Below are 25,924 nucleotides of genomic sequence, written 5' to 3'. Positions count from 1 at the left end.
TGCTGTTAGCTGCCTGTAATATTAATGACGTCTTTGTGTCGCTGGGCTCATTAAGAGTCTCTCTGGATAATGGCGCAGACTAAACGCCTTAAATACAGACATTAATGGAATGTATTTCTGGCTCTGTGAATGGCTTTGGGTTCATTAAACCCGTGTGGGTAGCGCCGGGTTTCCTCAGAGTGCCTCATATCATCAAGCATCTGGTTAAAAGCTTCTCTGCAGCAGAATTAAACGCAGCAGGAAGCCCTGTGGAAATCGCTACCGTAGCAGGAAGCCTGATCCTCCCATTAGCATTCATGGAGGAAACTGAAGGTATCATTAGGACGTTAAACTGGGCTGGAGGTGGGGGTGGGTGGGGGGGTGCTGTGGGGCAGGATTCACCTCCCACCCGTCGGGCTTTGTTTGCAAGACAGCAGCGCTCGGTCGGTCCAGAGATAAGTCAGACAGAAGGAGAGGCGAAGCAAAGAAAACCTTCATCACTGTTGAGTCTGTGCTGATGGTCTGAAGCTAACGTGAGCATTCAGAGATTACTTAATCAGATTAATGTGGTTTGAAAGACAGACAAACTTCCCCAACTCATAATATTTGCTGTGGATGGTGAAAAAGTGAACAAGTACACTGATCAGGCATAACATTATGACCACCTTCCTAATATTGTGCAGGTCTCCCTTGTGGTGACTCATCAGAGAATGGACATGGGCCTTCTGAGGGTGTCCTGTTGTTAGTGGGGGGGTCTTTGAGGGGAGGGGCCTCTGTGGATCATCCCACAGATACTTGATCAGTTTGGGATCTAGTGAATCTGGAGGCCAGGTCAACACCTTGTGCTGTTCTTCAAGTTTTTTTTTTTAGTTGTTCCTAAAGTGTTTTTGTGTGTGTGTCTGTGTCAGGCTGCATCCTGCTGGGGATGGCTGCTGCCATCAAGGAGTGTCATTGCTATGGGGTGGGGGTGCCTGGTCTGGTCTAGGTGGGTGCTACATGTCTAAGTAACATCCACACCAATGAATGCCAGGTCCAGAAGTTTCCCAGCAGAACACTGAACTGTCACAAGATAATCAATGTTATTTACTTTACTCCTGTCAGTGGTCATAATGTTGTGGCTGATCGGTGTATAAAACAATTTATGCAAATCAGCCATAACATTATGACCACTGATTATCTGATTCTCATGGCTCCTGTCAGTGGGTGGAGCTATAGCCTTGTTCCAGATCTCAGTCCAATCCAGCATCTGGGAGACGTTCTGGACAAACAGGTCTTCTGATGCACGGAGGCTCCACCTCTCCACTTAAAGCAGGACTTAAAGAGTCTGATGCTGACGTCTTGGTTCCAGATGCCACAGCTCCACAGCTTCAGAGGTCTAGAGGAGTCCAGGCCTTGGTGGGCCAGTGGGGGAGGAGCTACACAATATCAGGCAGCTGGTTATAATGTTATGGCTGATCGGCCGTGACAGAGAAGAAGTGATGAGAACGGCTGGATGTTTAGAAAGAATCTTTTGTACTTTTTATTGGAGTTTTACCGTTTATTTAGGGAAACTGTTAACATTTGTCTTTGTCATAATGAAAATGTACATTTATTTATCAATCTGCATAAAACGTCACATGTACAGTACATCAAAATAAATACATCATCTGGTGGGTTGGCTGAGCTTGCACTCAGGAGATCGACCTGTTGACGGCCACAGCTACGACGCACGCCTTCCTCTTTAATCCTGAGCCCGGGTCCAGACCTGGGGGCTCCGGGGCCAGCCTACGACAGTCAATCAAACTAACTACGTCAGGAATAAGACAACAGCACTGCACCGGCCCCGGAGACACAGGTTTAACTACAACTACAGCTACAGCCAGGGGTGGACCGGCTGGAGGAAAGAGGCCTGAAGGCGTATGCAGGTGAGGAGGGGAGAGATCGGGGGGGAGACGATGCCCGGCTTCCTCCTGAGTGAGACCGTCGAGGTGGGAAATAAAGAAGTTGTTGTTTTCCTTCCTGTTTAAATCAGTGGAGCGGGTGAGTCATGATGGAGACGATGGAAACCTTTAAAAATCCACCTCCACCAGTCTGTCTGTCTGTCTGCCACCAGAGAGTTAGCAACACCTGTGGTAACCATGGCAACAGCCAGTGTGGCCAGAGGCGATGCTGCAATGCAAAAAAACAAAAAGAAAAATCCCCTGCACCCCCTCCCACCCCCCCAAAAAAAGCATTTATCACAGAAACCTGCATGAGAAAAGATTTAGACCATAGACTGTAAGAAAAGTGGACGCCATGACAACTCCTCTAAAAGTGAAGCCAAAGCATGTGGAGCTCCCCCTGGTGGCTGGATGTGGGATAGGTCATATAATAAGCCCCGCCCCCCATGGTTGACGGCCATGCACCCTCAGGTTTTCAGTCTAATCTCTTTTACCCACAAAGAGCAAATGAAAACTAGACGTTGTTTCAAGAAATAGTATAAACGTGTTATTTAATGGAAATCCAGATGTTCAACCAACCATGAGCATAGACTGTATATAAATATGGACACCACGTCTCCTCTTCCTCTCATTGGTCAAACTGACTCTATTTTCCCGGGGATACGAGTGGCGCCATCTTGTGAGTTTGGATCCAGAGTCTGATCAGTACGGTCTGAGGGCGGAGCCACGTGGAGCCGTGATATTGATGCCCCGCCCACACTTCCTCCAGACTCACTCATGTTTTAGTTTAATTAATACTACGCTCTGCTCTACCTCCACCTGCTACAAGGAGATGATGGATTATACACTGGACTTGTGTTTTATTTCTTTTTTTTACAACTCTCATAGTTCCACGGGACATTTTATGCTGCGGTTGGCATGGCAACTGGTAGTCGCCCTGATGTCACATCCTGTTTCTATAGCATCAAATAACTAAAACTAAACTTATCCAAAAAACTGACACTTGAACATTCATCAACATTATATTAACTACCTAAAATGACAGAAACCATCATTGGAAAGAAATTATTTGACGTGTATTTTAGTGTTTTAGTTTGACCCAAGTCTCGCCCACTAACATGGAGGGGGTGGAGCTTATGACCTATACTGCAGCCAGTCACCAGGGGGAGCTCTACTTGTTTTGGCTTTACTTTAGAGGAGCAGTTCTGCCGTCTATCTTTATCAGTCTTCAGTTCAGCTTAAGAAATCGTATTCAGATGTTGTGAGTGATTAGCGCCGCCAGGTTCTTAGTCTGTTAAGTCGCCAGTAGACTCCAACCAGACTGATTGTTTGTTATTGAATAGGTTCAGAAAGCTGTTCTAGTTTCAAATTTTTCCTGTGACGTTCTGAAATTGATGATTTGATGACGACAACACGATGAATTAAAATCTGCTCTGATATCACATCATCTGGGGCGAACTTTAGAGCAACAGCGATGTAGTCAGACGTATCGTATGAGTGTCGTGGAGTGGAATTTGTTAAGAACAAAATGGAAATGAATTAGTCAACATGTCACATACGTCTTTGCTCTGATTGGTTGAAGGACAACCTGTATCGGTTGAAACATGCTCCATTATGAATCCAGATGTTTTCCAGACTCATGTTCTGAAGAGAATCGATTCTGGCTACTTCACACTAGATCTTTTGCAGTTTGGTCAAACTTTGCTTCTTTTGGACAAAAAACTGATCCTGGTTTGAGTCCAGTGCAGCGACGGTGGACCGGTGGATTTAGAGATTTTTAATTATTAAATAAATACTGAGCTTAAATATCTTGATTGGCTATGGCAGAAAGAAATCTACGAGATAAATAGTTTTTAAAAATGTTTTCCCATGTCGACCTCCACATCCCACCGTCCTGACGCTGCGTCCTGTCCCAGACTCCGTCCCTTTCTCCCCTCCTTCTCAACTCCCTCCAGTCCCATCTCCTCCTGTCTCACCCCGTTGACGATCTCAGATGATCTTCGGGTGTTTCTTCCCTCCATCCGTCCTTCCTCCATCTCCCATCATCCTTCACTGTTCTCCTCTTCGTCGTCTCCTGTTTCCCGTCAGGTCTAAAACAAAATAAATAAATAAAAAGGAGAGAACAGGATCGATCTCTGCGTCTCGCTGCAGAAGGGGCTCGGACATCATTATCTGTATTTACATCGCCTCCTCCTCCTCCTCTTCCTCCTCCTCCTCCTCCTCCAGGGGCGGAGAAGAGAGGGACGGAGGGAGGAGGGACGGAGAGTGGGGGAGGATGAAGAGCTGGGACGGGTTCAGAAATGTCTTTTTGAGTTTCTTCTCATATCGATACTTCATATTCACGAGTGTCCTGCAGACAGCGGAGGGAGAGACAGCGTTAGACAGAGACTCTGAGACACGGGGGGGGGGGGGGGGGGGGGGGGGGGTTAAAGTTTGGACACTCACTCCTCCTGTCTCGTAGAGCGGGTTGTCAAACTCTGTCTCCACAGTGATCTGTCGGTAGGGGTGGGGGTAGATGAGAGGCAGCCTCAGGTTGGAGTGATACCTGCAGCTGATGGACACAATGAGAGGACACAGAAATGTCTTAGTGTGGGACAACAGGACATTAGGATGAGTTAAAATGTCTAAACTAAATGACCACAGACACTCTGGACAATAGATCTGACAGTTTATTCTGAGGATCAATGTAGTCTCATCTCATTTTATATCATCTCGTTTGATCTTTTCTCGTCTTATCTCATTTCACCTCATATTAGTTTATCTCATCTCATTTTATTTTATTTAATCTCATTATATCTAATCTTATTTGTTCTCTTCTCATATATCTTACCTAATCTGATCTCATTTTATCTCTACTAATCACATTTCATTTTCTCTCATCTCATTTAATCCCATCTTGTTCTATCTCATCTCATTTGATCTGTTTTCATCGTATCTCATCTCATTTTATTCCATCTCATTCTGTCTCTTCTCATTTCATTTTCTCTCATCTCATCAAATAATTTCTCATCTTATCTCGTCTCATTTTATCTCTTCCAATATTATCTCCTCTCATCTCATTTGATCTCATCCTGTCTCATCTTATTGTATCTCATCTCATTTTATCTGCATCTCCTATATATGATTGATATTTTGACCTTTCTGACATAACTGTCATGGTCTAACTGATGCACCGTGTAAGGACAACGAAGGCTACATAAATCTTTGCCGTTGAGCATCTCACCGTGTGACGTAGACGTACGCTCCACCCAGCAGCACAGACAGCAGCAGCACCAGGATGAAGATGGCCAGAGCAATGTTGCCTCCATCCAGAGGAGAGCCTGCAGTCGCCTCTGCAACTGACACACAACACACACAGAAAACCGGGTTAACTAAAGGCGGAGTGTTTGCCACAGAACAAACGTTAAAGTCTGTTAAAGGTGGTTCAGCAAACGTAGGTGGTAATTAAATGGATAAACACAGCTGGAAGGACAAAGACAGACAGAGGGAGGGAGGATGGCAGGCAGATGTTTGCAGCTGCAGGCAGAGCTCACACACAAACACACAGATAGAGGTGAAGTTATTCTTTTGTTTTGTGATGGTTTTTCATTTTTAGTTGTCGTCAGCCTAATAACAAAGCGTCAGAGCACACCGACGCACACAGACAGACTCACCTTCCAAAGCATGGTTGCCAAAGCAGTCATGGTTGGCTGCAAGACATCATTCTGTCATCAGTGCATATGAAAATTAATATTTCACTTCCTATGGAGTCTATTTATTGGTTCTAGTTTAAATAACACTGACCCTTCGTTGATCCTCTCTGCTACTGTCAAACTGTCTGTTCTTGCACATTTAACCTACATCAGCTAACAAACACGTTTAAATCAAATGGGTTTTGTGGTTCTATTCTGAGGAATGGGTTAAAGTTCCTCCAAGCTGCTGTAGACCACTGATCAGCAGTTACTGGAAACTGAAAAAAACCAGCAGGGTTCATCTACTTTTGAAACTCACAGATATGTACAAATTATTAAATGTTTTGAATAAGTAAATGGACAAGTGTAATATTTCTGATTCATTAGTTTGAGTTAAGTTTTAAGTTTATATCCATATATGTAAAGTGTATTAAAAAATAAAAACATGCATATTTGTCAATTTACTGAAATTCAAAATAACCCTTTAAGCACGTCCTTCATTTCTGACTTTGTTGGATTTTATTACCTGCAACCAAACGAGCCTAAACTTTGGTTTCACTTTCAGTCCAAAAAAAATAAATAATAATAATTTGTTGTTATATTTTTATTGTAACCTGACACCAAATGCTTGGTTAGATTTGTTGTGACTGGTTACATGGACATGCTAACATTAGCAGCTCGTTAGCAACAGCTGTCTCCAGTTGTTGCTCTGTTTTGTGTTTTTGGCTGAAACGAGACTTTAATCCTCTGGGTTTGGGTCGGGCCGACTCTGAACTGCATGCACAAGGGCACGATCTGTCAGTTAAAAGAAGCACGGGCTGAAAAGATCTTTGCAAGCATAAATTCAAAGGTGGAGAGAACAAGAGGGTATTTCATTCTACACTTACAGTTCTGTGCAAAAGTTTAAGGTACGAAGGAAAATGAGGATGTTTCATGGTACTCTGTGGTTCATGTTTATGAACAGTCTGACCTTCTATTAACATGATCTGGTCTCTAGTGTCCAGGTTAGAGTCCAGGTATGAACACTGATCTGGTCTATAGTGTCAGGTTAAACAGGTCCAGGTGTGAACACTGATCTGGTCTCTAGAGTCCAGGTTAAACAGGTCCAGGTGTGAACACTGATCTGGTCTCTAGAGTCCAGGTTAAACAGGTCCAGGTGTGAACACTGATCTGGTCTCTAGAGTCCAGGTTAAACAGGTCCAGGTGTGAACACTGATCTGGTGTCAGTCCACATGCGGAGGTGGTCTGGGACACATGTGACCTCCTTCCTTTGGTAGTGTGAACGCACAATGAGTCCTGGGTCACATTAAAGACCACCTACTCAACAGGGCTGATCTGAGGAAGAGGAGTTTAACTCATTCATTCACTCATCACATGAATAAGTGATCTGTTGAGAGAGCCTTTTAAAAGATTCTGGCCTTGGAGCTGAGAACCAAACTAAACTAGAAACTAATCTGAACTAGAATCAACTTCCAGGGTTCAGTTCTAATCTGAGCTTTGTCTTCGTCCATCTTGTTCCAAAATCTGGATCATGTCTCCAAGTCCACAACCAGCTGTTGATGGTTCTGATCCAGCGGTAGGTAGAGATCCATTAGAGACAGCAGCTGCTACAATATTCTACTGACCACATGATGGCGCTGCTTATTTACAGACACACAAACTGAGATCAGACCTCAAGTGCTGGCTGGGGACGCATGTGGAGACACATTTAGATTAAGACCAGGTGTGAACGGATCTTTCTGACTCTGTTTGAACGTTTGGACTCGATGGACGAGAATCTAAACATCTAAAGTGCCTTAAACATTTTTTTGCACACAACTGCACATTAAAAATAAATCTAAATCCTTCCAAAGCCTCACCCCTGCACAGCGGAAGCGGGCCGCTCCAAAACGACGGGTTTCCAAGGATGCATTTAATGGCAACTTCTCCTATGAGCTCGTAACCCTGGTAACAGACGAAGGTGAGCGACTCGCCGGGCAGGTAGAGCCTCTTGGACAGGATCTGGTAGCCGTTGTCAGGGAGACCGGGGTTCTCACAGGACACGGACTCCTCGGCTAGAGAGAAGGAGAAAAGAGAAAGCTGGATGCATCACGTCGACACCAATCAGAGGTTTTCTGGTTTTCTTTTTTCTTTTTTTTGCGTCAGAGCTGGACTGACAGATCCGACAGGCTGCGGCTGAGGTGACATGACTCATGGAAAATCTCCACCCCCTCCTCCAGGTGGCTGAGAGCTGATTGGTACGGTGCATTAGCATCGCATTTACATATCAAACACTTCACACAAACATTAATTACCCAGAACACACACACACACACACACACACACACACACACACACACACACACACACACACACACACACACATATCATCAGTCCTGAGATGAAATGCTGGAGATGAAGCGTCGTCGTCTCTGGCATGTAGAGACGCTGTGATCTGTGTCAGCAGAGGAATCACGCAGCCAGGACTTACTCTTTTTTTTTTTTTTGCAAGAAATCACATAAACCCACTCATGAAACAGAGACAGAGCCTCTCATCTGTCGTTAGCTGCCATGTGCACCTGTCCATCCTGGTGACGGGCTTCAAAGACGACGGGACGGGAACACAACCTGTGCCCCGCAGGAACCTTGTCAGCCCACATGTTTGATGAGGTACACTATATAACCAAAAGTATTCACTGAATCCAGGTGTTCCAATCCCTTCCATGTCCACAGGTGTAGAAAGCAAGCACCTAGGCATTCAGACTGCTTTTGAAAACATTTGTGAAAGAATGGGTCGCTCTCAGGAGCTGTTGTGGAAGTTTTTCCGCTGCTGCTGGTGAAGAATGAAATAGAGACTTCTGCCGGCCGACAAGGTACAAGTACAATGCAAAGCGTTGGATGCAGTGGTGTAAAGCAGCCACCACTGGACTCTAGAGCAGTGGAGACTCTGGAGGGATGAATCAAGCTTCTCCATCTGGTAATCTGATGGATGGATCTGGGTTTGGTGGTTGCCAGGACAACGGTACTTGTCTGACTGCACTGAGCCAAGTGTGAAGTTTGGCGGAGGGGGGGGGGTTATGGTGTGGGGGTGTTCTTCAGGAGCTGGGCTTGGCCCCTTAGTTCCAGTGAAAGGAACTCTGAATGCTTCAGCAGACCAAGAGATTCTGGACGATTCCATGCTCCCAACTTTGTGGGAACAGTTTGGGGATGGACCCGTCCTGTTCCAACATGACTGAGCACCAGAGCACAAAGCAAGGTCCATAAAGACATGGAGGAGAGAGTTTGGTGAGGAAGAACTAGACTGGCCTGCACAGAGTCCTGACCTCAACCTGATAGAACACCGTTAGGATGAATTAGAGTGAAGACTGAGAGCCAGGCCTTCTAGTCCAACATCAGTGTCTGACCTCACTAATGAGCTTCTAGAAGAACGGTCAGAAATATAAAGACACTCCTGAACCTGGTGGAAAGCCTTCCCAGAAGAGTTGAAGCTGTTCTAGCTGTAAAGGGTGGACCCACATCATATTAAACCCTATGGATTAAGAATGGGACGTCACTGAAGTTCATATGTGTGTAAAGGCAGATGAGTGAATACTTTAATCAGTATAGTGCAGCTACCAGCTCCTTGTCCCGCGCCCAGATACTCACTAACGCAATGAGGCAGTCGGGACGTCCACACGGGTGTCCCCGGCTCGCGGCCGTAGCAGGTGATGGTGGCGCCGCCCTGCAGGATGAAGCCGGGGTTGCAGCTGTACTGGATGGTCGTCCCCACGAGGAGTTTAGGGTCGGACAGGGACCGGGTGGAGTGCTCCACGTGTCCCGGGTCTGAGCAGTACATGACTGAGGAGAAGGGACGGACAATCAAAGACGAGCGTCTGTAACGGTTACACAACATCTGAGAGGGACAATCATTTTTACTTCTGTTATAATTAGGAGGTTATTGTTTATAAAACCTTCGTCATCTTATAAAAAGTTAAATGAATCTAATGAATGTCCAGGAACAGGTAGATCAGAACTGACTCTTTTCACAGAACGGGGGCTGGGTGCTCCAGGACAGGTCCAGCTGACAGGTGAGCGTCTCCCGTCCCACCAGGTCGTAGCCGGGGTCACACTGGTAGGTGATCCGAGCCCCCCGCACCAGAGCAACGTGGGACGTGGTCTTCCAGCCGTTCTGGATCTCGGGCAGGTCGGGACAGGAGTCGTTCCGGGACACCTCTGAGGAGAGAGAAGCACAGATCGATGAGCGGTGAGACGAAGACGAAGCTGATGGTGACATGGACGAGACGCTCGCTGTCTGAGAGACGACCGATGGACTCTTTAAGTGATTACTGGACCGTGGGACAGGATGATGGATCAGATCTGGACCGTCTGAGTCTGGAAGGAGACACTTATTGTTCATTTAGCTTCAGTGAAACGATGACCAGCTGTCAGCGGGACGGACACTCTAACCTCAGAGACGTCGCCTCCATCTCAGCCTGACTCCACCTGACTCCTTCACTTTTACCTGACCTCCTCTTCCTCCTTGTTCTCCTTCTCCTTACTCTTCTCTGTCTCCTCCTCCTCCCACTCTTTCTTTCTCCTCTTTCTTCTTCTTCCCTCCATATTTTTCCTCCCTCCACCTCCTACTTCCTAGTTGCCTTCTTCTTTTCTGACTCCTCCTCCTCCTCTTCCTTCTTCTACTTCTTTTCCTTATTTTCTCCACCTCCTACTTCTTCATTTCCTTTTCCTTCTCCTCATCTTCCTCCTCCTCCTTATTCTTCTTCTCCTTATTCTTTTCTGTCTCATCGTTCTACATCTTCTCCATCCTCCTTCATCTCCTTTTCCTCCCCCTCCCACACTTTTCTTCTCCTCTTTCTTCTTCTTCCCTCCTTCATCTTTTTTCTCCCTCCATCTCCTACTTCTTACTTGCCTTCTTCTTTTCTGACTCCTTCTCCTCCCTTTCCTTCTACTCCCTATCCTTATTTTCTCCTTCTTCTTCCTTTTGCTTAATTTTCATCTCCTTCTTCACCTCCTCCTCCTCCTTCTTTTTCTCCTTCTCCTCCTCTTTCTACTTCTACATCTTCTTCTCATTTTCCTCCTCCTCCTCCTCCTCCCACTTTTCTTCTCCTCCTTCTTCCCTCCTTCATTTTTTTCTCCCTCCACCTCCTACTTCTTAGTTCTTTTCTGACTCCTTCTCTTCGTCTCCTTCTTCACCTCCTCCTCCTCCTTCTTCTTCTCCTTCATTTCTTCTCCTTCCACCTCCTACTTCTTCGTTTCCTTCTCCTCCTCTTCCTCCTTTTTCTTCTTCTCCTCATTCTTTTCTGTCTCATCCACCTACATCTCCTCCTTCTCCTTTTCCTACTCCTCCTCCCACATTTTTCTCCTCCTCCACCTCCTACTTCTTCCTTCTTCCATGGCTCATTCTCCTCCTCTTCTTTTCTCTTCATTTCTGTCTCCTCCTCCTCTTTCTTCTCCTTTTTCTCCCTCTACCACTCTTTTTCTCCTCTTTCTTCTTCTTTCCTCCTCCATCTTTTTTCTGCCTCCACCTCCTCCTCTTCTTTCCTTCCTCCTTCCTTCTACATCTTCTCAATCTTTTCTCCTCCTTCTTCTCTTCCTTTCACATCCTTTCTGTCTCCTTCTCCTTCGTCACCACCTCCTCCTCCTCCATTTTTTCCACCTCCACTTCCTCATTGTTCTTCTTCTTTCTCCTTATTCTTTTCTGTCTCCTCCTCCCCCTAATCCTTTTTCTCCTCCTTCTCCTTGCCTCCTCCTCCTTGCCTCCTCCTCCTCCTCCTCCCTGATCCATGTAACCGTAGACACTGACTAAGATTCTCTCTCCAACTCGTCTCTGAATTTATAAAAACAGTTCCCAACAAATTTGTATTTTCCTCCTTCTTGAATAATGTTTGATAAAATCTAGGATGCACAGCCGTCTTAGTAAATTATTGAATGTTACAACTTGATTCAAAGTTTTATTCAGGACCAGAACTGTAATTTAAATATTTCTGGAGATGTTTCTTTTCATTTATTTCATTTTTTATTTTTGCTGTTCTGTTTCTCTCTCTCCTCTTTATTTGCCTTTTCCTCTCGGTTCCCTCTGCCCCTATTCAATCACATCCCATTTGTTTCACCGGGTCTCGGCGCTGCTCGTCCCGACGCCCGGAGTCCCCTCCTCCTCTTCCTCCTCCTCCTCCTCCTTTTACTAAACCAGCAAATCTGCAGCGCCTCCCACGTCCAACACCTGACACCAATTTGGATGCAGGCTCAGACACACGCCGTCCAATTTACCTGACGCCCTCCCGACACCTCGGACTCACACACGTTTCCCCCGAGGAGTAAATCAAGGAGGCGCAGCATGAATGCACAGGCCACTCTCTTTGATTATGTGTGTGTGAGAATAAATTACCCAGCGCACACACACACACAGAGGCTGCACAGAGGAAGTCAATAGAGAATGAATAATTGATCCAGGAACTTCAACTTACAAATCCCTGTGGGCCCAGTATATTGTACATAGTAATGCAATACTGTACGCTGTCCGATTAATCATCAGATATACATATGCAGACACACACACGCTAGTCCCTGCAGGACGAGGCTTATTTATATTTATATGTCTCTCCCAGCAGTAGTGCTTTTCTTTTTTTTGGTCTTTAAACTGAATTAATTTTATTAATGTTCTGTATTTTCTTCTTGGTGCAAACAGCTTCCTGGAGGAGGAGGATTTTTTTCTCTGTGCACTGGAGACATTACAATCCACAGATTGGACCCAATCAAACAGACTGAGTATGTATTTATGTCAAGAAAATTAATAATTAGTTCGTATCTGTGAGTTTTTAAAGTAAATGAACCCTTGTTTTCAGTATCCGGTTTCCAGTAACTGCTGATCAGTGGTCTACAGCAGCTTGGAGGAATTTTAGCCCATTCCTCAGAACAGAACCACTTCAGTTCTGAGATGTTGGTGGGTTTCCTCACATCAACTGCTTGCTTCAGGTCCTTCCACAACATTTCTATTGGATTAAGGTCAGGACTTTGACTTGGCCGTTCCTAAACATTCATCTTGTTCTTCTTTAACCGTTCTTTTGTAGAACCACTTGTGTTCTTGGGCTCGTTGTCTTGCTGCATGACCCAGTTTCTCTTCACATTCAGCTCATGGACAGATGTCCTGACATTTTCTTTTAGAGTTCACTGGTAGAATTCAGAATTCATTGGTCCATCAATGATGACAAGCCGTCCTGGTCCAGATGCAGCAGAACAGGCCCAAACCAGGACATTAGCACCCCCATGTTTGATGGAGGGATGAGGTTCTGATGCTGGAATGATGCAGTGTTGTTTCATCTCATTTAAACCAAACTATTCTACTTTGGTCTCATCTGTCCACTGAACATTGTCCCAATAGTCTTCTGTCTTGTCCACATGATGTTTAGAAATGTTCTTCTTGGAGAGCAGTGTCTTTGTCCATCACACCATGGTTGTTCAGTGGATTCATCAACATTAACATTAGCCAATGAGAGAGAGGCCTTTAGCTGCTTAGAAGTTCCCCTGGGTTCCTCTGGGACCTCTCAGACTATTATGGAGTGATCTTTGTTGGTGGACCACTCCTGTGGTCCATCAACCACTCCTGGTGGACTCCTGTGGAGTGGTCCACCAAACTCTTTAGAGATGGTTCTGGAACCTTTTCCAGCCTGATGAGCAACAACAACTCTTTCTCTGAGCTCCTCAGAAAGCTCCTTTGTCCACAAACATGTGTTGTGAAGATCAGACTGAGACAAATCCCTGATTTATTGAAACTAAACCAGGAACTGAACCACACCTGAGTCTCATTACATTGATGGAAACATTTCTGAAATATTGGCTCACTTTCCTGAACAAACAAGTACCAAGCCGACACCGGCCGCCCATTGCCGTAAAGCTCTTAAAGACAAAGATTTGATTCTTTTCTGCAAATCAAATCTTTTTGTCTTGAACTTTCACTCTCACCCATGTAGTTGATGATGAAGCCCTCTCCCTTGCCGAAGACGAGTCCCGCTGGGTCAGAGTGGAAGGTGACGGTCAGGTCTGGGGTGGTGGAGGACAGCTTGAAGGGGCTGCTGCCCCCGGCGTAGCGCCCCAAGATCCTGGTCGTGACCTCGTCGCCGTCGATAATGGACAACATGTCGCTGTCGCTGATGTTCAGTCTGAGAAGGAGAGAAGAGCAGCCGGTGGCATCAGTTCAACACCAGATACTGTGACTCAGAGTACAGTCGTGTGGACAGCCGACTGCGTGGGCGGCGAGGTGACCTGAAAGGCCAAACGCCACGTTCGGCCACAGGCCAAGCGCTTAACAGTCTGTAAACACGGCCGTGTTGTCGTTGCCCTGGACGAGTTTGTTTCGCCACACGGCAGAGACTCCTTAAAGACGTAGCTGAAGAGGTTTCAAATCTGACACGCCTGTAAATATAATGTGACATATTTCCACCAAGGGACTGAAGTGTGTAATTGGATTAATGCAGCAGGGAGTCAAGTACAAGTTGTCAAACCAATTTCATATCACAGAGAAAAGGGGTATTGAATGAATACAATTTTATTTTGAAGGCCAGATGGTGGTAAAGATACTGTAACCGCTTCAGCTGAATTGTTTGGACTGTTATTGCTCCGGTAGCTGTTCAACATTTTGGAAAATAAATGTATTAGCTTCCTGGCTGACAGTGAGCATTAAAATATGAAGTGAAAACTGAGAGTTGTTGAGCTAAGCTTAGCATGGAGATTGGAAACACTCCAATGATGTCCCCTGTCATATTCACCTCTAGCTGAGAGGCTACGAAGCTAGGGATAGCTACTATTAACTGGGAAGCTTTGAAGCTAGGAAGAGGTACCATTAGCTGGGAGGCTAGAATGCTCTACTTTCGCCTTTTCGACAAAACTTTTTCCACACATTGCAAAAGATATTAGAAGTTTTACCCTTTTTTAGATTAAACCATCGGTTCATCTATTAGCTGGTTACCTCAAATATTTCTGGGTGATTTTCATCTATAAAGACACTGATAACGTAAAAATACAAATCTTAAAACAGGTCTTTAATGTCTCGAGTCGTCACCAGAACTGTCTCGCTCATCTACAAACAAAGACATGAGACACCAGACTGATGTGACGGACTCATATCTCTAACCAACCGGCTCACATTTACTCTGAATGCTGCAGAGCTCCGGAGCAAACGAGTCCAGGATCATCAGCATGCTCTCTCATGTTGACATGTTTTGAATTTAATGGCTCGGTACGAGCAGAGAGTACCCGTTCAGATGGATGCCGGGCTCTCCACATACATTTTTAATGATAACATTTGGACAAACTTTGGATCAGAAGTTTCAGTGAGTTTGTGTGTTGGTGTTTTTGTAAACTCACAGTTGTACATCGAGCAGAACTCGTTTGTCCTCGCCAACATGAATCCTCCAGCTGCAGTCCTCTCCTTCTCCGTACCACTCAGGCCAGTTTGGAGACAGAATCACTCCTCCTGGACCGGACAGGTCACCTCCACACTGTGCTGCACAGGGACAAGACAGATTAAAGGAAGACATCCCATTAATTGTCCTGGACAATCAGGTGTGAACACTTATCTGGTGTCAGTCCACATGTGGAGGTGGTCTTTCCTTATTTCCTTCCGTCCTTCTTTACCTTTTCCTTCCTTCCTTCTTTTTTCCCTACTTCCTTCCTTCCGTGCATCTTTCCTTCCTTCTTTACTTTTTCCTTCCTTGATTTTTATTTTTATTTTTAAATCAGGATCAGCTACGATCACAGAACCATTAGAAGAACATTAGGTCGTACTGCAGCATTCCAGTGAGGACATTATACAACGAGCATCCCAATTATGGAAATGTGTATTGAACACTCTTACTGCTGGTCTTCAGGAAGACTTCATTGAGCAACTGTTGAATATGCTAATGAGCAAAGCTCCCAAACAGTCGCCCACTCATGAACAGATGGCTAAGAACAAGTCTGTTAAGAAAGTTTGGTGAATCTGAGTCCAAGACAAACAAACCTCAGAGAGAGATGGAGAAACATGCAACGACTGAACGCTTCAACGCTCATTAGCATATTTTAAGTGGACAGGTAACGGATTCAGCTACGTGGGAGTCAGTGTCTCTTCATCCCTATCGGATATGCTTCGGTAAAATGTCTGAGTGTTGGTTTGTTTTAACACTAAACCCTGATGGATCTGATTAAAACAGCTGTAGATTGGGAAAAAAAAACACGTTTAAACCTTTAAATCTAGACCAAGTTCAAAGTCTGGCATGATAACGGTATCACCAGCATCAGTGAGTTACACCAATCGGCCATAACATTATGACCACCTTCCTAATATTGTGTAGGTCTCCCTCGTGGTGGCTCATCAGAGAATGGACATGGGCCTTCTGAGGGTGTCCTGTGGTGTCCTGTGGGGTCTTTGAGGGGAGGGGCCTCTGTGGATCATCTCACAGATACTTGATCAGTTTGGGATCTAGTGAATTTGGAGGCCAGGTCAACACCTTGTGCTGTTCTTCATGTTCACCAATGAATGCCAGGTCCAAAAGTTTCCCAGCAGAACATTGAACTGTCACAAGATGGTCAGTGTTATTGACTTCTCCTGTCAGTGGTCATAATGTTGTGGCTGATTGATGTGTTTTTGTCTCATCAGTATATCTTGTCAAAATCTCATCTCTTTCACTTTATTCTTCACTGTCTGGTCAAAGCAACTATTTTGATGATACCATTTTTTTCCACTAGACAGTTGGAAGCAGAACGTGATCTCGTCGTCTTTTTGTTTTTTCTTACCTTTGCAGAGCGGCTCGGTGTCGTTCCAGTACGGGTCCCTGGCGCTGATGCACTCGATCACGGGAGGGCCCTGCTCTAGAGAGTGCCCCGGGTCGCAGGTGAACTGAACCACGGCCCCGACGCCGTACAACGGGTCGGATGTCGTGAAGTTTCCGTTCTGCAGGTACGGCTCGTAGCAGTGGCCTCGCTCAAACGCTAAAGAAATAAATGATTAGAATCATTTCTTAGCTCTTTTCTCTTTTTTTCTCTTCACTGATGAGGATAAATATGATGGAGAGAATCATGACGTTACCAAAAACAACCAGAACAACCAGTCCTCTTCCCGGCAGTCTCAAAAATCAATCTGGCAGTGAATGATTCTTGTTTGTCTGGATGTTAAAACTGTGCTGCAGAATTACACTTAGGTACACTAGTGAATGCATTCTAATATAACGTTCAGTTGATGTAGAAACAGCGTCGGAAAGGTCGTAATCAAAGTGTTTCTATTATTTGGAAACCCAACATGTCAATTCATTCCTACCACAAACCACGGCCTCCAAAACAAAACTCCAACTCAATCAACATCTCTCTCAGTCATTAGAAACTAAAGAACCAGAACCTTCATGAAGACCCACTGTACCTAATGTATTGGCCAGTGAGTGCACAGGTCCCGTACCTTCATAGCGGATGTTGAATCCCGTGTTGTGGTTGGGCTGATCGGTGATGAACTGGATCCTCACGGCCGGTCCCTCACTGATCACCCCCTCGAAGGGTATCTGGCCCCCCCGCCCCGAGTCGAACAGCACCACCGAGCCGGCGTCCAGCCCGCTCCACAGCACCAGCCTGTAGGAGAATCACTCTGGTCCATAAAAGACATTATGGGATGCACTGCTGTAAGAACCTGAGCTGGAACATGTCTGCAGGATTTTTAAACCTGCACTAAATGATTTTTGGTGAAAGTTTGAAGCTTCTTTCTAACCAACAGTTGATTCTTTCTCCTCTTTTAGCTCCGTGTTTGGTCTCCATCTTTGTATTTTCGATTCCCTTTGAGCCTTTTTCTTTGTGTTCATGGTCATTTTATTGCTGTTTTGTACTGATATGCGTCTCATTTTGTGTGGTTTTGCGTCTCTTTGAGTCTTTTAGTGCTATTTGCATCCCTTCCTAGCCATTCCACATCTTTCTGCACCTTTCTATGTTTGCTTGTTCATCTATTCATTCATTCATCCGATTTGACAAACCCTCATGTGTGGAGTTGTGGGTGTACCTGTCCGTCGGTTCCAAGGACAGCCTCTCCAGATGGAGGTGCAGCCTCTGGTCCTTGGGCGCCTCCAGGGACCAGGAGCAGGAGCGGTCCAGGGTGGCGTTAGGGCCGTGATGGGGGGAAGGGGACAGCACCCTCCCGACTGTGGCGTTCTTCACCGTACCCCCACAGAGAGCTGCAGAAGAAACATCTCTGTTAATTAACCTCACTGTTGTTGTTGGTGTTGTTGGGGTCTCTTTCACACATGGAGGATCATTTACGGTACTTCATTTTCAAAAGTTTACTCCTCAAAGATCTGCTGGGCCAATCAAATTGTCTGGGGCGGGGCTTTATGTGATGGACAGAAGAGTAACAGTAGTCGAACACGTCTCTGATTGGTTGGAGGGCTATCCAGCTGATGCAGACAGATTTTCATGGACAGTATGACAGCTCCTCAAAAGTAAAGACAAAGCATGAGGAGCTACCCCTGGTGGCTGGCTGCAGCATAGGTCATATAAGCTCCTCCCACTCCATATTAGTGGGCGGGACTTGGACCAAACTAAAACACTAAAGTACACGTCAAATATATTTTATTTCAAGGATGGTTTCTGTCATTTAAAGTAGTTAATATAATGTTGATGTTTGTCCATTTTTCTGGGACGTCTTGTTTAAGTTATTTGACGCTATAAAAACAGGATGTGACATCATGGTGATTGACAGTTGCCATTGACAACCAGTAATCAATAATGCGGCATCACTTTGGGAGGAAGTGGTACCATTTTTCTACAGTCTATGGTTTAAACACGCCCCATAACGTAATCCACATGACGTGTTACAAAAGGCTGGATGTACATTCATGTGAAATCGTCGCCTCCAAACACTCACCCCTGCAGCTGGGCTCCTTGCCGTTCCACACCGGCAGGGAGGCGTTGATGCAGGTGAGCAGCGGCTCCCCCTGCAGGTGGTAACCCATGTGGCAGTGGAAGCGGGCGGTGCCTCCAGGGAGCAGGTCCAGCACAGACACCTCCCCGAAGTGAGGTCTCTTGGGCAGCGAGCAGCTCAGCCTGAAGACTGTACACAAACACAGGATTTAATGAGGCACATGAGATCCATTCATAAAGGTAAATAAAGACACTGGTCATTATATATAGTTGAATCTGTTAGCAACTGATTGTTTGGAGGACTGTCTTATGGATGCAGAAGTATTTTTATTTTCTGTGTTGGTGGAAACACGCCTCATAATAAAATCTAAATTCTAGGTCAGGTTATATCAGTTTATCAATTCTGTTGGTTAATAGTTCGACACAGTTCCGTCAGAAGAATGCTCCTTTGCATATTAGCAAACGTTGGCATGCTAAAATTAAATAATGCATCATGTTGAAGAAAACTGTGAGGCACAGAGCTGAGCCAGGTATTAGCCTGTACCTCTGTACTTCAACACGTAATCTAGGTTCTTTAAGTCAACTGGTATCTGGAGTGTCTTCACAGTCAAAAGATTCACTGGAGGAGTTTATTCTTCAAAAAGATGCAAACTGGAGTCTGATTGTGGGAGCCAGGCAAGTTCATCATCGTGCATCAGTTTTTATAGAGTTTGGTGCTTCTATCCAAAAAAGCGTTTAAAAAGGCAACTGGACTTGTAGAGGGTTTTGAGAAGACGTTTCACCGCTAATCTGAGTAGCTTCCTCAGTTCTAGGGGACTGGTGGGAAGTTTGAGGTTTAAAGGGGAACTAGATACTCAACAGGGAATAGCACTAGAGTATCATAACAAAATATTGGTAAAATGAGCGAGTTTCATGGCAGATAATGTGTTATTTAGAGGCTGCGTTTCGGTGCCTCAATCACTCCCACTATATAGATATACACGGATCTAAATATCGTCCAAACGACTCCAAATGACACCAAAGTTATATGGCTGAGTAAACGATCGTATTTTATGCCAGAAATAAGGTCCAGGTTGTAAAAAACAGTAGTTCCCCTTTAAGTTGGAAACTTTAACTGTTAATGGAAATTAGCTGCACCTGCAGGTTTTTAACACAAACAAGCAAGTTTCAGTAGAAGTTTCCTACTTAAACCTCAAACTTCCACTAGAGCATCTTCTCAAAAACTCTCCAAGTCCAGCTGCCTTTTTAAACACTTTTTAGGATATACCATGACCTAGATGACTGAGAACCTTCACAGACATATTTGGTGCTTCATTAACATATAGAGCTGGACTCAGTCCTTTACCAATAAATACCGTACTTTCTGCTCTCTCCCTGTACTAGGTTTGCTCTTCCTCCTGATAATAACCGTGTCTATACATAGACCTTAAACCCAATAACAGAATACGTTTTCATCCATCACTTGTCACAGTTATATCCGCTCCTAATCTGTACACTTTTTAAAAAAACAATTGCAATTCCATACATGGTCTGATTGGCTCTGTGTGCTGTGTGCCCATTTCCTTATTACATGATCATATGTTCTATGTGTTTCCTGTTCAAACCCTACTAATGAGGTATTTAATTCAGAAACAAGAGATTACATAACAACCAAAGCTTTCACATTTGATTTTCCTCAACAATCTCAAGTTATTCTAACGGAGAAAAGACATTCTATATTTTGTGTTTTTTATTTAGCGTATAAAATAAATGGTTCAGATTAGCAGCAAAGCAAATTAACAGACATTTCATCGTCTTTACTGCAGATATTCTCTAACTTTTCCAACTTGTCTTCACATTTTCATTATGTAAAACTATTCTTTATATTGAGCTGATAATGTGGTTAAGAGTCTTAACAGAACCGGACGAAGGAGACTCTGCAGAATGACCTCAAACTGTCTGAGCCGATTATTTTCTAATATATTTGAACGCTCACTTGAAACAAATCAGCCACAGATGTATTGTAACTGAATGATCTTAGTCATAATAAGGCCCCGTAAGCCGCACGGGATAATGTTCTTCGCCTCTTTATGTCGCCTGCGCAGCTTTTTATCCTCGTTTTCATCTCAGACAGCTCTATTCTTCTGGCTGGCGCTGATGTGAAAGGATTAGATGGTGGTGATTAATGGCACAGGTGGGGACGTCGACACTCGGATGCTTCCTCCTCCTCCTCCTCCTCCTCCTCCTCGTCATCGGTCCTCGTGGAACATACGCGACACACAACACGCTCCCTACACAGACTCCCATATTCTCAGCCTCCTAATGGGATGAGAGCCGATTAATCAGGGCTCTAATCAGCTAATTCACACGACAGATTCAATCACCGCGCGGAGTGATTAGATGAGAAGATTTTTGATTATGCAATTAGCGTGTGTACAGAGTGCAAACAGGCCTGTTGGCCCAGATGAAAGGACTCCCAGTGATTGGATTTCTATAGCATGTTTATGTATATGCATATTCAGAATGTAGTCGAGCTACTAATTGAGCTCTTGTCTTGTGTTTGTGAGTGTGCTGTTTATTAGGTACACTACTGAATACATTTAAATCCTGCTCTAAATCTAGTCTCCATGAAGGTTCTAGTGTTCATCTTTAGTTTCAAATAACTGAGATGTTGATTTAACCGGGTTTTAATCTTGTGGAACTGACACCTGTTCCTAATTTTCTGACATTTTAGCCAGTGGGCTAGGCTAAATAACACAAACACTTTTAATTCAATTAACAGAACTCCACCCTCCACGATGAACATCCAGGTGAATCACCACCTTTCTGGTTCTACATCAACTCAACATTAGAACATTCATGAAGGAGGATTTAGATCAGAATACATTCACTAGTGTACCTAATGTTTTGGCACGTGAGTGTATAAATGTATTTATGCAGTAGGTTTATGGTACCATTCATTCAGAATTGTCTCAGATTTTAGCTGCATCTTTATTTCTGTTTAACTTCTGAAAGTTTATTCTTGATTCATATTTTTTCTAATTGGTCATTTTCTACCGTCCACCTGCATCCAGGTAGACACAAATGTTAATAGATTTCTGCAGTCGATAAATAGTTGCTGAGGGTTTTCAGTCGTTCCTTGATTGGTATGACCATAAAAAGGTATTAAACTCCATTCTTTGTCATTAAAGTGTTCTTGCATGGCCTTAACTTTAGTCTTGTGTTCAGTGTCGAAACCTAAACGCCAAGGTTTTTGGATGCATAACTATGAACATTGGTTTAGTGCGGGGCTGTTATATTAGAATGCATTCACTAGTGTACCTAATGAAGTTTTCTGCAGCACCATTCCAACACACTAAACTCCTACAGTCGTGCAGACAAACAAGACCGTTGCTGAGAAAAATAATGTGCTGCCAAATTGATTTTTCAGACTGCCAGGAAGAGAACTGGTTGTTTTTGGCAACGTCAGTTTGCAAATTGATGGCGAGATTTCCTCCAACATGTTTATCCTCATCAGCGAAGAGAAAAGGACAAACTAACCCTCTCTTTAAGATTTATGGATGGACATCTGAGGGAGATAGTATTCATCATTTTAGCATCTGTTTAGAGGAATTTCACAAAGCTTCATTCAACATCGGATAATGGAAACACTTTTAAATTGACAGCACTTCAACTCCATCCTCCACAGTGATCATCCAGGTGAATCACCACCTTTCTGACTCTGTTTCTACTGTTTTCTAGAGATTTAGCTAAGGATGCATCCAGTTGTGTACCTAATAAACTGACAAGCGAGGGTACTCACTCTGATAGTGCAGCTGGAAGATGCCCATGGTTCCCTCGGGTGCAGAGCGATAGTAGACGGACAGGGTGTTGGTGGGACTGCGGATCACCTGACCCTCAACCAGCAGCGTGTGATTGGCCAGGACCAGCAGAGCTCCTCGCTCATCGACGCCTCTGATAGACAACTGCTCACCCTCGGACAGGTTCACGCTCTTCACCTGAACAGTTAGAGACCAAAGAAAGAAGCATTAGGAGGCGTCTGATTGTCACAGGGTTACCCCAGTGAGTCCAACCTTTCACCTAAAGTTTCATCATTTATAATAGTAGAATATTGTACCAGCTGCTGTCTCTAATGGATCTCTACCTACCGTTGTTTCAGAACCGTGAACAGCTGGTTGTTGACCTGGGGACATGATCCATATTTTGGAACAAGCTGAATCACACACATAATTTCCTGAGTTGATTCTAGTTCAGATTAGTTTCTAGTTTAGTTTGGTTCTCAGCTCCAAGGCCAGAATCTTTTAAAAGGCTCTCATTACTAATGAACAGACATCACTTATTCATGTGATCATTTCTGATAGTGGTTGAATGAATGAGTTAAACTCCTCTTCCTCAGATCATAATTCATTCCCTAGCCTTTAACCATTTCAACTAAGTTGCCTAACACTAACCGATACCCTAAACCATAACTATAACCTTTACCTTAAAATCAAGTCTTAACAGATTTTAACTCTTAAAAATGTATGGGTGCAGGAAAATGTCCCCACAAAGACAACATGTCCCCACAACGCCAATAATCTGCAAGACTTTGGTCCCCACTACGTAACAAAGACAAGCCCATACACCCAAACAGAAGCAGCAGCACCAATAGCTGCCACTAGGAGGCAGAGTTCAGGCTGCATTCAGATCTGAGGCCTCCCAGCAGCATCCCTCCGTAAACCAGCGTCATAACCAGTAACTGATAACCAGGTAATGACCGACATGTACCTGGAGCTCTACTCCGTAGCCGGTGTACACGGTCACGGTGTAGGTGCAGTGTAAGAGGGCGCCGTCGGGCAGAGGGGGGTCATCCGAGGAGTCTATGTATCCCTCTGGGTCCGAGAAATTCACCATGCAGCCGGACACAGCTGAAAAGAGAGAGAGAGAGAGAGAGAGAGAGAGAGAGAGAGAGAGAGAGCAGAGGGCTTTATTTTGCACCGACCTTGTTTTTGTCTGTGCCCTGCCTTGTAATCCCATTAATGTGAGCCTGACTGGAAACTCATTGGAAATCCCTGCTGTGTATAATTAATAACGGAAATTACAGCGACCTAACCCGCTACACTGCAAACACTATGCACAGGGACGCTGTTAACACTGACTGGAATAAATAAGCACATTCTCTGCTCCTCTGAGGGGTTCTCTGGAGAAACAAGAGTGTTTCCTTACCATAAAATATACACTGAACTAACCGAAGTGTATAAAACCGTTAAAGTGGAACCTGTTAGCGTTACGACACCATGCAGTATTAGCTAATTCTATCAAACCAACTCATTACTGTTAGCAACCTTACGTGGTTACCTGATGTAGGTGCTTCCATCTCTGAGTCCAGGTCCAGCATCGTGTCCACCGTGGCGTCCTCGGCCTCCAGCTCTGGGTTGTGAGTCTGGGTGTGAGGAGGCAGTGAGGAGTGTGAGTCCGTGGGAGGAAGAGTTGGACGGACGCCTGGGCCTGACGCTGCAGCTGATGCCAGGGGTTTCACCCTGCTCTGTAATCCCCCGCTTTGATTCCCCGGGGCAGGACTGATGCTGAGTCCTCTGCCCACAAGAGGGAGCTGGTTCTGGGGGAGAGCAGAGGGGAGGGTCCCTGCTTGTCCTCCGGACGTTGTGCTTCCTGGTGGCACCTCTGGAGTCTGGGTGGAGGGGAGGACGGTGGGGACTTCTTTATCTGAAAAGAGTGGAAACCAAGGGATGAATCGTTTGACAAGGACAGGAGATAAAAATAAAAACCTTTTAATATTTTCTGGGAGTATACAGCTCTGGGTAGTGGTGTCAGTGTCCAGCCGGTCTTATCAGGAGTGGGCTTATCTGTTCAAACCATAGACGCCATGACAGCTCCGCTAAAGTGAAGCCCAAAGCATGTGGAGCTCCCCCTGGTGGCTGGCTGCAGGACAGGTCATATAAGCCCCGCCCCCTCCATGTTAGTGGGTGGGACTAAAACACTAGGGCCACAAACATTTTCTTTCAAAGACGATTTCTGTCATTTCAGATATTTATAGATTTAACATAACACTGATGTTTGTCAATTTTTATGAGAAGTTTTGTTTTAGATATTTAGCGTTACAGAAACGGGATGTGACATCATGATGATTGACAGTTGCCATTGACAACCACTCCGTGAAGAGGTCCCATAGGAACGTGAGAGTAGTAAATAAATAAATAAGTTCAGAGTATAATCCAACATTTCTTAGCACCTGTAACTTCATTTACTCTTTACACTTTACTTCCTCTTCCTCCTCCTCTTCCTCCTTCCCCTTCTTCTTCTTCCTTGTTTCTCATTTATATCCATCTACTTATCCTCCTCCTTTTTCTTCCTCCTTCAGCTCCTTCTCTTTCTCCCTCTACTCTACATTATCCTCCCCCTCTTCCTCCTTTTTGTCTTTCCCCTTCTCCTCCTACCCCATCTACTCCTCCTCTTCCTCCTCCCCCAACTATTTCTCCTCCCTCTCCTCCTCATCCTCCTCCCCTTTCTCCCCTTCATCCTTCTTTCTCATTTTCATCTTCCTCCTCCTTCTCCTCCTACCCCATCTTCTTCTCCTTCTCACTCCTCTACTCTTCCCCATTCTCCCCCTCCTCCTACTCATCCTCTTCCTCTTCTTCCTTCCTCATTTTTATCTTCCTCCTTCTCCTTTTTGGTTTCCCCCTCCTTCTACTCCTCATCTTCTTCTCCTCCTCTTTTGCAAATTCATCCTGATTGGACCCTCTGGCGGGCCAGGTTTTGCCCGTGGGCCGCATGTTTGACATTACTGGTTCACACATACATACAGTAACACACACATATATCAGTGGAGGGACGGGGCAGTTAACCATGACAGGAGCTGAGCATAGAGAAGGGAGGCGGGATGCGGGAGGTGGGAGGGGGGCGGAGGGGAGGAAACCGAAAAAAATAAAAAAGACGAAGAAGAAATGCATAAGCAAACCGCTCTGCCATGCATGCTAAAACGCCATCTCCAGCAGCTTAGTTAAAAAAAACAGCACACACCAGCATTTACACACCGACCGGCCGACACACACACACACACACACACATACACACACACACAGTCTGACGTTCTTCCTCAACAACAACAACAACAACCAGCTGCAGCAGAAAGCCTTGAAGGAGTTCCCAGAGGTTGCTGAGCTCTTTGTCGGGTGCTTTGTCTTCACTCAGAGGTCCAACTCATCCCAAACCATCTCAGTTGGGTTTCGGTCAGCTGATTCAGCACTTCATCCCTCTCCTTCTTGGTTAAATAGCTCTTTCATAGCCTAAAAGGAGTGTTTGGGGCCATTGCTTATAAAACAGATGGGGTGGTGAGTCTCTGCAGGATACGGTGGAAGCTCCATGCTTCATGGTGGGAACCATCATCATCTGCATGGAAGCAAAGATCTGATCAGACCAAAAGTCCAGATCTCCACCGCTCTAGCGTCCATTCCTTCTGTTTCTCTTCTTCTTCCTCAGTAGTTTGGTCTTTGCAGCAGTTTGACCATGAAGGCCTATTTCACTCAGTCTCCTCTG

The 25,924-nt window shown here is 45.0% G+C and overlaps 1 protein-coding gene across 1 annotated transcript in view; it reads right to left on the bottom strand.

Moving 5' to 3' along the window:
- Positions 1–4,218: 4,218 nt before the first annotated feature.
- The window catches only part of sez6l (seizure related 6 homolog (mouse)-like), a gene marked incomplete at both ends in the record, with an annotated part of 54,629 nt that continues 32,923 nt past the window's right edge, over positions 4,219–25,924 (bottom strand). The window contains 16 exons of the mRNA XM_084572455.1: positions 4,219–4,248; positions 4,344–4,449; positions 5,122–5,236; positions 5,552–5,587; positions 7,429–7,623; positions 9,194–9,385; positions 9,566–9,760; positions 13,505–13,701; positions 14,906–15,044; positions 16,313–16,507; positions 16,968–17,134; positions 17,556–17,727; positions 18,417–18,602; positions 22,194–22,389; positions 23,159–23,298; positions 23,729–24,094. Of these exons, the coding sequence (XP_084428581.1) occupies positions 4,219–4,248; positions 4,344–4,449; positions 5,122–5,236; positions 5,552–5,587; positions 7,429–7,623; positions 9,194–9,385; positions 9,566–9,760; positions 13,505–13,701; positions 14,906–15,044; positions 16,313–16,507; positions 16,968–17,134; positions 17,556–17,727; positions 18,417–18,602; positions 22,194–22,389; positions 23,159–23,298; positions 23,729–24,094 (2,627 nt within the window). The remainder of the gene's footprint in view (positions 4,249–4,343; positions 4,450–5,121; positions 5,237–5,551; positions 5,588–7,428; positions 7,624–9,193; positions 9,386–9,565; positions 9,761–13,504; positions 13,702–14,905; positions 15,045–16,312; positions 16,508–16,967; positions 17,135–17,555; positions 17,728–18,416; positions 18,603–22,193; positions 22,390–23,158; positions 23,299–23,728; positions 24,095–25,924) is intronic.

Source organism: Chelon labrosus (assembly GCF_963514085.1).
Source record: "Chelon labrosus genome assembly, chromosome: 22".
In the NCBI taxonomy this organism is placed as follows: Eukaryota; Metazoa; Chordata; class Actinopteri; order Mugiliformes; family Mugilidae; genus Chelon; species Chelon labrosus.
The sequence above is the reverse complement of the archived record's forward strand: the minus strand, read 5'-3'. Positions and strand labels throughout refer to the sequence as shown.